General features: G+C 40.8%; 1 protein-coding gene across 1 annotated transcript; it reads right to left on the bottom strand.

Annotated features, from left to right (window-relative positions):
• Nucleotides 1–608: 608 nt before the first annotated feature.
• LOC149080925 (uncharacterized) lies at nucleotides 609–1,562 on the bottom strand. Its single transcript, XM_089237620.1, has one exon. The coding sequence runs from the start codon at nucleotides 1,269–1,271 to the stop codon at nucleotides 735–737; it is 537 nt and encodes a 178-aa protein (XP_089093746.1). The 5' UTR covers nucleotides 1,272–1,562; the 3' UTR covers nucleotides 609–734.
• Nucleotides 1,563–9,077: the final 7,515 nt, after the last annotated feature.

The raw sequence follows: 9,077 nt of genomic DNA, 5'->3' as shown, positions 1-9,077 counted from the left end.
ATTCTGAAATTTTGCTTTCACTTATTCTGAAATTTTACTTCCATTCATTCTGAAATTATTTCTTTTATTAATATAGAATGTTAAATAATACTGTTAATATATTTCATTCATTTATGGACCAATTATTAATTCAGAGATAATGTATGTATATATTTAATTTCATTCATTCTGAAGTTTTTACTTTCTTTTATTCTAAAACTATTTCCTTTGTTAAAAAAACGATTACTAATTATGAGAAAATATTACCACGTCATTAATGATGGATTCATTAACTCAGAAATTATTTTTCTCATTAATATACCAATTATACACAGAAAGTATAATTTTTTTTTTTCAAATTTCATTGATCCCTAAATTTTTACTTTCATTAATTAAGAAATTTATACTTTCATCAATTTTGAAAAAAGAATTCTACTTTCAGTACATTTTCACTTCTATTAATTCTGCAATTTTTGTCAGAATTTTGTTTGTTTCACAACAGACTAAAAATTGTGATGCTTCGGAACTTACCTTTATCAAGAAGATTAATTTCATGTTGCAGGCATGTTTACTTGGCTAAAGATTCAAAATATAAAATCAAGAAACACACAAATAAAATGTACTCGGTATGCGCATGAAAGATAAACGTGTAATATTCGTAACATATTGCATGATAATCATCAAGCCATGTCGTAATCACTATCCAGTGCCTAATCTAGTCCGTCTCTAAAAACTACCAGAAACGATCCAAATCTTTAATACATGTTAAACGGAAAACCATTGCTGAACATCCGACTCATCCGCTGAGACCAATTGTTCATCTGGTGCTGGAAGTTATCCATGTTGGACCTGAACCTCTTCATGCCCACTCTGAAATTCTCATCCTGCACCTTCTGGTCGTGCAAGGCCTTGAAATAGGCGTTCCTCGCGGTACACACCTCGCGGTCCTTGGTATTCGAGAACAGGGGCTTCCCATCGAAAATCAGCGAGTTATCGGGACGGCAGCTGAACCAACTCGTTCCCCCGATGTTGCACTCGACACCCTTGGAACCAGAAGTCGAGCAAGCGACCGAGAACATCGGTTCGGTACCCTGGTAGGCAATTCTGGACACACCACGGTCGATACCGAAGTCTTGACCTCGGCACCAATCAATCAAATCTTTAGCACAAGCGGACGGATCCTGTTTCGGTGTGGCGTCATCGTAACCATTGGACGTAGGATAGGCATCGATGAACATCATCATCATCATCGCAAACGTTACCAGGTACGGTAAGGTATACCTCATAGTCATGGAATATTCAACGAAGGCAAACGAGGCGGAAAAATGGTCAGTTTCGTATAGGAGTTGGGAACGATTTTTTTTAAGCGGAAAGAGCGACAGTTAGAGCGCTGCAAGATACTCACAACGAATGTTCTCTCTCTCTCTCTCTTCTTTTTCTCTAATGCCAGCTAAATAGATGTGTCAACTCTAGAATATCCCCACAGGAATGTGACTAATGCCTAAAAGCAACACGCACAGAAATAACGCAGATAGATATCTTTCAAAAACAATCGAGGGCTTCGTTGAGCGAGCGAACGCTATTCAATGTTACTCCGGCTCTCCCTCTTTCATTTTTTGTATTATCTATAATCCGACTATTTAAGGGCCCGTGCGCCTTTAAATAATACGGGAATGGGTGATTATGTCTCAGTGCGCGTATGTGACGCATTATTTACACACGTCTTTCCATCTATAACGCAATAAATTTTAGATTTTCCTTCCAACAATAATACGATCGAATTTTTTAAGCGTGGCCAAATTCGTTTGTAACGGCATTGAGGATGATGTTGTATTTTTATCGTTGTAACCGAAGACCTATTTTTAAAAGAAAAATATAATCAAATGTAATAAACCCGTTAAAGTCCGGCGTTCTGTATGCTTTTCTCAACCTTTTTACAACGGGTGGAAATACGGTCGGTCCCACTCAATCGGATATCAACGATTCCAGCACACGATATCCGATTAAGCGAATATATAATAATTATCATTTTACAATGTTGGTATGGTTTGTATATTTAAAACTGATGAAGGATCAATATTAATAAAGCTTTTCCAAATCCGCCATAACAAGCTAAATGAAATGTATATATAATTAGAATGATCACAATACCTACGTTTTTTAATTTTTCATCAGGAAATTTAGCGCCTTCTATTGGCTTAGCAGAGAATAAAAATGAAATAATTATATGTACGTATTGGAGGCTTGATGGAGGACAGTACCTAATTCATCAAATGTATTTATCTTAACTAAATAAAATATTTTCCATTAATTTCAAGTGTTTTCATTCAATAAAAACATGTGTATAGTGATTGTGATGTGTCGCAACAGTTAAAGTCTAAAGTTTGATATTTGATTAGCCGGGAAAAGTCGTTGAAATGATAATATTAAGCGGGGAACTTTAACATCGTCTCCATGGAAGAAATTTTGGTGCCTCAGGATTGTATTCGTTTAGGCGGGGTATCCGTTTGTCCGATTAAGCGGGGATGACTGCAGTGTTGAAAAATTTTGCGGGCCGTCGTAAATGGGACAAATTGCTTGCAAATCGGGAAAAAATTGAAGAGAAGGAGAAAAAAAAATTGCCAACCGGCGAAAAATGCATAAAATGAATGAGAAAGAAATAATTTGCTGAAAAAAACGGATAAATAAATATGAGAAATGATTTGCGGACCAACAAAAACACACGAAAACGAGAAGCAATTTGCGAACCGGTAGGAAAATTCATAAACAAAGAGGAACAATTGAGAGAGTGCAAAAAACAAATAAATAAATAGGGGTTGTGACGATTGGTGAGGTGTATACGAAGCGACGAACATGAAACATTCCTTTATTTTGCATTAACATGCGAAACACACATCCCTTCGTGATGAAGGTTAAAATCGAACTCTCTAGAATGTCTTCGTCTCTCGATACAACTTAAATCTCACGTGTCTCGTGAATAAAGTATTACTGTACATCCTTGTTAACAGCTTGCCTGTTACATACTCCCCCTCTGGTTTCGCGGACGTCCCGGCAAGGAACCAGCAATAGGCGTTATGGGAAGTTGTTCAGTGTTCTTGTTAGTTCCAACTTTGAGTGGTCGTCCCTTCTTTCGTGATGACACTACGGATACAGCATCCGGTTTCGCACATGGTGTGAGAGCAGAAGTACGATATACGCTGACAGAGACACCCGATTTGGCCGGATCAGCGACTATGTACCTCGTAGGCGATCTCTGGGCTAGCACAGGGTACGGTCCATCTCGTTGTGGCGTGAACTTTGTCGACCAGTTCTTCCTTCGAGAACTCGGTTTGGAACCGTTGTCAACATAACCTTTGCGTTCATCCCGTTTTTGTTCCACTTTCTGCTTCACAGAAACTCTTGTAAGGCTTTGCATGGGAGTCAACCTGTTTTCACGACTTCTTTGGGCATGGCTGCGACCTTCTGCTCGACGCGCGTTAGGGTTTTGATCCGAATATTTAATGCCGCTCCCCCTGCATTTATCGTTCCCTTCTCTAGCACTGCTTATACTTGTTTGGGTCCTTGACTCATGGAAGCTATTGCTAGACGTTATTGTTTGGCTTGGCATTTTACAACGATGCAGTATGTGATAATATCCTGGTGATCCTGGACTGCGTCGCCTGGCACCGGAAAGTTCGACTCGTTCGTTCCTGCGGAAACGTAAGTCTAGTACTTGCCTGCCTGTCGGAGTAACTCGTGGTTGCCTTTGCACCGATTGGTGATGAAAGCTTCTTGCGGATCGGTGGATTTCGCTATGGACAGCAGGACGTGGATAGCCAGAAACATGACGTGGATAGTCACGGACGCGACCTGTTTGGTTCCTGAGACGTCTAGACCGATCCCACCGCTGAGGTTCCGATGCCATATCACCATGGTGAACTTCGCCTTCGGGAGTGTCTCCTCCCCCTGGACTGAAAAAATTTTCATTCTTTTTCCACGACCTGTTCAGCACTTGTTTCCGTTGCTCTCCTTCAACTTGTCGTAGTTGGCAAGAATTCAAGTTAACATGCTCTACTACATGTTGAACAGTTTTAATCGTAGACTCGTTCACAAAGTGGAATCGCTTCCGAGTATTTTCCCCGAAGAACCATTGCCTTCGCTTGAGATCCAACACGATACCAGCTTTCTCTAGAAAGTCGATTCCCAAAAGAGTTCTGTTACCGACGATTCCAGGAAGAACTATAAATTTCGTCCTTAGTCGCTTCCATTGGATGTTGACCAATACCGTTGTGGTCCACACATTCACCGTTGATTGCTGTCCGTTTGCAAGACGCATCTCGATAGTTTCCTGATGGAATTTGGCGTTTTGCTCTTTCAAAATACGATGCAGAGTATCACTTGCGATACAGTGCGTAGCACCGCTGTCGGCACAGGCAGTTCCCATTTTGCCATTTACATGAATTTTTAACAATGCTACGGGTTTTGTTACAGAAGAGCATAGATTCAGTTCCAACTGACCAAACTGAGCGGTTGTCGCTGTCATTTCGGGATTACAGGTCGGACACTGCGCTCTAATTACCCCCGGATATCCACATCCATAGCAGCTTAGAGGTCGCTGTTCATCCAGGCTGATCATGGGAAGTGTCTGTTCATCTGCATGAATCACTGGTTTTGATGACGTCCATGGATATTTCCTCGGTGTTTGCTTTCGACGACCCTCGACATCGTACTGTTGGTTGAATTTCTTTGGGAAAGTACTCCTGGCATCTTCATACGCGTCGAGTTTCTCCGCTAGTTCCGATGGGGAGATCAACATGGCCCATACATCGATGAAATGTTCTTTCACTTGTGGAGGGCACTTCTTCTTCATCTGATCAGCTATGACTAGATTAATCAAGTCCTCGAATGTTGTGACCTTAACTTCTGTTAACCACCCTTCAAGATACGTTTTCAACTCAAAATAAAAATCACGCCATGAACTCTCCGAGTTCTTCCGATGCTCTACAAAAAGCTGTCGAAATCTGTCCGCATGTAGCTTAAATCGCTTTAACAGCAGTTCCTTGAGATACCGATAGTCCTTGAACTTCTCGTCAGGCTCCCTGGCACAGATCCTAGCCACCTCCTTCGGTAAACTATTGATGAGATACGTAATCCACAATTCTTCCGGAATCTGGTGTAAACCCATGTGTCGTTCGAACAGGACCAGGAACAATGAAATGTCATCTGATGATTCAAAACGCGGAACCGACACTTGAAAGTCCCGATTTGTCACAGCCGGTCGAACGGAAGCTTGGCACTTCTCCGCTTCTATCCTCAGTCTCTCGAGTTCGAACTGCATTTCTGCTCGCCGGTTCCTCTCTTCGGCATCTTCCCGTCGAATCCTCTCCTCTGCTTCTTCTCGTCGAATTCTTTCTTTCTCTTCGGCATCTTCCCGTCGAATTCTTTCTTCTGTTTCTTCTCGTCGAATTCTTTCTTCTGTTTCTTCTCGTCGAATTCTTTCTTCTGCTTCTTCTTGTCGAATTCTCTCTTCTACGAGGGTCTGTAGCACTCCTTTTGCGAAGACCTCGTCGTATTCTTTACTGGACGTAATCAGCTTCTTCAGCTCTATCACTTTCATCTCGGGTTCGGTAGGTTCGCCCATCTCTTCGGCAAGGCGACGGAGTTCGTCTTTTCGATATTTCGCCAAGTATGCCATTTTCACTCACTTGGTACCTAATTAGGATGTCCGCTTAGCTAAAAACACTCACGCGTCTATTTTAAACGTTGGGCGCCAATGTGACGATTGGTGAGGTGTATACGAAGCGACGAACATGAAACATTCCTTTATTTTGCATTAACATGCGAAACACACATCCCTTCGTGATGAAGGTTAAAATCGAACTCTCTAGAATGTCTTCGTCTCTCGATACAACTTAAATCTCACGTGTCTCGTGAATAAAGTATTACTGTACATCCTTGTTAACAGCTTGCCTGTTACAGGGTCAAATAATTTGCGGACCGGAAAAAATACAAACAAATGGGAAATAATTTGCAGTCTTGCAAAAGTACATGAATAGGAGAGATAATTAGCGGACTATCACACAAAAAATAAATGCATAGGAGAAGTAATTTGTTTGTTTACAAAAAACTCATAAATAGTAGTAATAATTTACGGACTGGTGAGAAATAGTTAAATAATTAGGAGAAAGAATTTCCGAAAGTTTTAAAAAATGCATAATTAATAGGTATAATTTGCGGACCAACAAAGAAATGCATTTCAAATCAAATCAAATTTATTCATTTCCAACATACAGAGATTTAGATTAGTTTGAAAAACATATTTATCATCCAGAGGCTGCGATGCCTGTACAAATATAAATACAACGCCACAACAGGCAAATTGCCCAACGAGGTGGCTGACTTAAGAACATCATGTATCCCCGAGCCATTTTTTTTGGAGGCCCTACCTACTACAGCTACACCACACCCCCGCCCCGCCCACACCCCCGCGCGGAACCCCCAACGAATCGGTACATGCGGGAATGTGCGTGTACGTGTAGTGAAACCTGACGTGAAGTTTTTTTGTTGTTTCTCTGTAATGCTTGTTATGTGTAGTGCTGCCATCTGCCACTAGTTTTTCTAACTATGAGTGAAGTGTTATGATTGAATGATTTATTGTTGTAGGACTGTTGCTCTCTGTGGCGAGACTTTTTAACGGGGAGATCGGCTCGCATTTGCGCCTTGAAGTTGGGAACCACAGAAAATCAACTTCAGCCGACCACCACTGTGGGGTTCGAACCCGGATCCTCGCATCGCGAGTCCATCACTATAACCGCTCGACCACCACAGCGGCACAAAATTAGTTTCGTAATCACCACCCCCCATATAATTGTACCAAAATTTATAAGTGAATAAAACCAAGCATAGTAAAGGTCTTTTAAGAAATTAGCGGAAAATTTCTTACTTATATAATAAAAATTATATGAAACAAAACGAAGTTTTTTAGGTAGTTCATGAACGTGCGATTTGCATTTTAAATTGCTGACTATATTTTAAACCTAAGTATTTAATACTATTTACTATTAAATTTATTTGATACTAATACTATTTATAGAATTAATTTGCGGACCAGCAAAAAGTACATAAATACGAGACATAATGTTCATATTAATTCACTAGTATTAATGAATAGTAATTCGTTAATTCTTAATTCAATTGAGAATCAATGAAAGTTCATATTTAATGAAAAATGATTCCAAAATTAATGAAAAATTATTGAAAAATTAATGAGAGAAGATTCATATTTAATAAAAATTTATTTAAAAACTAATGAGAGAGAAGATTCGTATTTAATGTAAAATGGTTCCAAAATTAATGAAAATCACATTCAATGAAAAATTATTTCAGAATTAATAAAAGAAAAAAGGCCTTGGCTCCGATGGGTTGACCCGCTAAGACGCCACTGTGTGAATCCAGATGCCGGTTGTATGACTTGTTGGCCGTTGGGCTTCAAAGAATTTTTTTTTTTTGGCTCGCAATGTCTGAAAGATTCGATGGCCCCCTACGATAGACAGGCTTTCGGGGTGCCATCGCTCATGATGGTACAAAATGGTTGTTCTCAACTTGAGAGATATATTGCCACTACGGGGTCCCGGGACATTCTGGGAAATGTCATTTTGAGAACACGCATGCTTCACACATTTCGATGGGTACGCAACCCTCTTACTCTTTTCCAGACATATGTAAGTTTCCCAAGCATTTCAAAGGGCACGGAAGCACACTTAAACTTCCCACACACATTTAGGGACACACAAACTTTCCCCACATATTTAGGGGCACGCATGCCTCCCACTAATTATCTAAGGATGCGAAAGATCCTCGCAACACTTCAAAATATTTCCTCGCATTCCAAAAGAAACGAACGCTTTTCACTCATTTCCTGGTATACGCAAAGCGTTCTTCTTACGCACTTCCATTTCGGGCACCCGAACTTCCCAGTATTTCTATGTGGGTACTTGATACCCGAAAATTTAAGAACCCAATTCTGTGTGAGAATCTGCCTGAACAACTGCTCAATAACTTTATATCCAAGCTGCCGTAACATTCAAGTCCTTTATAACCGATTTTGAGTGCATATTGATCTCCGATTGTTTCGAAAAGTGTACGTGAGAAAAGGAATCGGACTGAAATCTAGAAATCATTCTGTATTCGAGTAAAGTCAGTAGCGAAATAATTACAAAACCAATGTTTTTGCACTTTACATAATTCCTCTCTGGAACACGTGTTGTCTGTGGGAAAATCCGTAATTAATATCTCTCTCTCGTGGGATTTTTAACAAAATGTCGCTTAATGCGCAACGTTTCACGACCGATCACACGCCACACACATTCGTTTTTCTTCTTTTGAGCTTTCTTTCTTCGACGGTTTCCTTCACAAGTACTTGATTGTTCTGTAGAAATACGTGCTATATCTACCCTGTCATTCAGTCAAGTTTTACTTCGTTCGTGCTCCAAAATGGCTCCTGGACCCGCTGTGACGTTCCTTCTTTCGATCGCATTGGCACTCATGGCCGTAAGTATTTCAACCGCTGTCCATACGAAACGTTTTGATATGCGCACCATCCTGAAACAAGATCCTCGCGCATGCGCTCAGGATCTGATCGAATGGTGTCGGAGCCTCGATCTTCCAGCCCTCAGCAAAGGTTCCTTGTTCTCGTACCAAGGAACTCAACCCATAATCTCCGTGTCTTGCGTCAATCCCGAATCGGGAGGCATTAAATGCAGCTTCGGACCGTCCAAGTCGTTCAGCTGCGTTCTCGGTAACGTCATGTTGTTCAACGGGAAGGAGCTGACACCCTACATTGATGACAGGGATGTTTGCTGGGCGAGGAACGGGTACTTCCGGGCGCTGCAGAACCAAAAGAAGCAACTGTGGGCGCTCGATAAGTCCATGAAGAAACTTGGAACAGAAATGAACAATCTAGACCTTAATTTGAGCAATATGTTCCGCAGACGTTTTCCGTTCGATAACATCGGAAGTGCTTCACGATTGTTCGGGAAATAGCGAGTAACGAACTCACCTCGACACTATGTCGTGAACTCGGGTTCTAATTTACCATGTGGAATTCATCAATATGAATT

The sequence above is a fragment of the Pholcus phalangioides genome, unplaced genomic scaffold, assembly GCF_987345545.1.
Source record: "Pholcus phalangioides strain wild (caught in Gottingen) unplaced genomic scaffold, Ppha-v1.0 ptg000010l_1, whole genome shotgun sequence".
Lineage (NCBI taxonomy): Eukaryota > Metazoa > Arthropoda > Arachnida > Araneae > Pholcidae > Pholcus > Pholcus phalangioides.
This window is presented reverse-complemented; position numbering and strand designations above follow the sequence as displayed.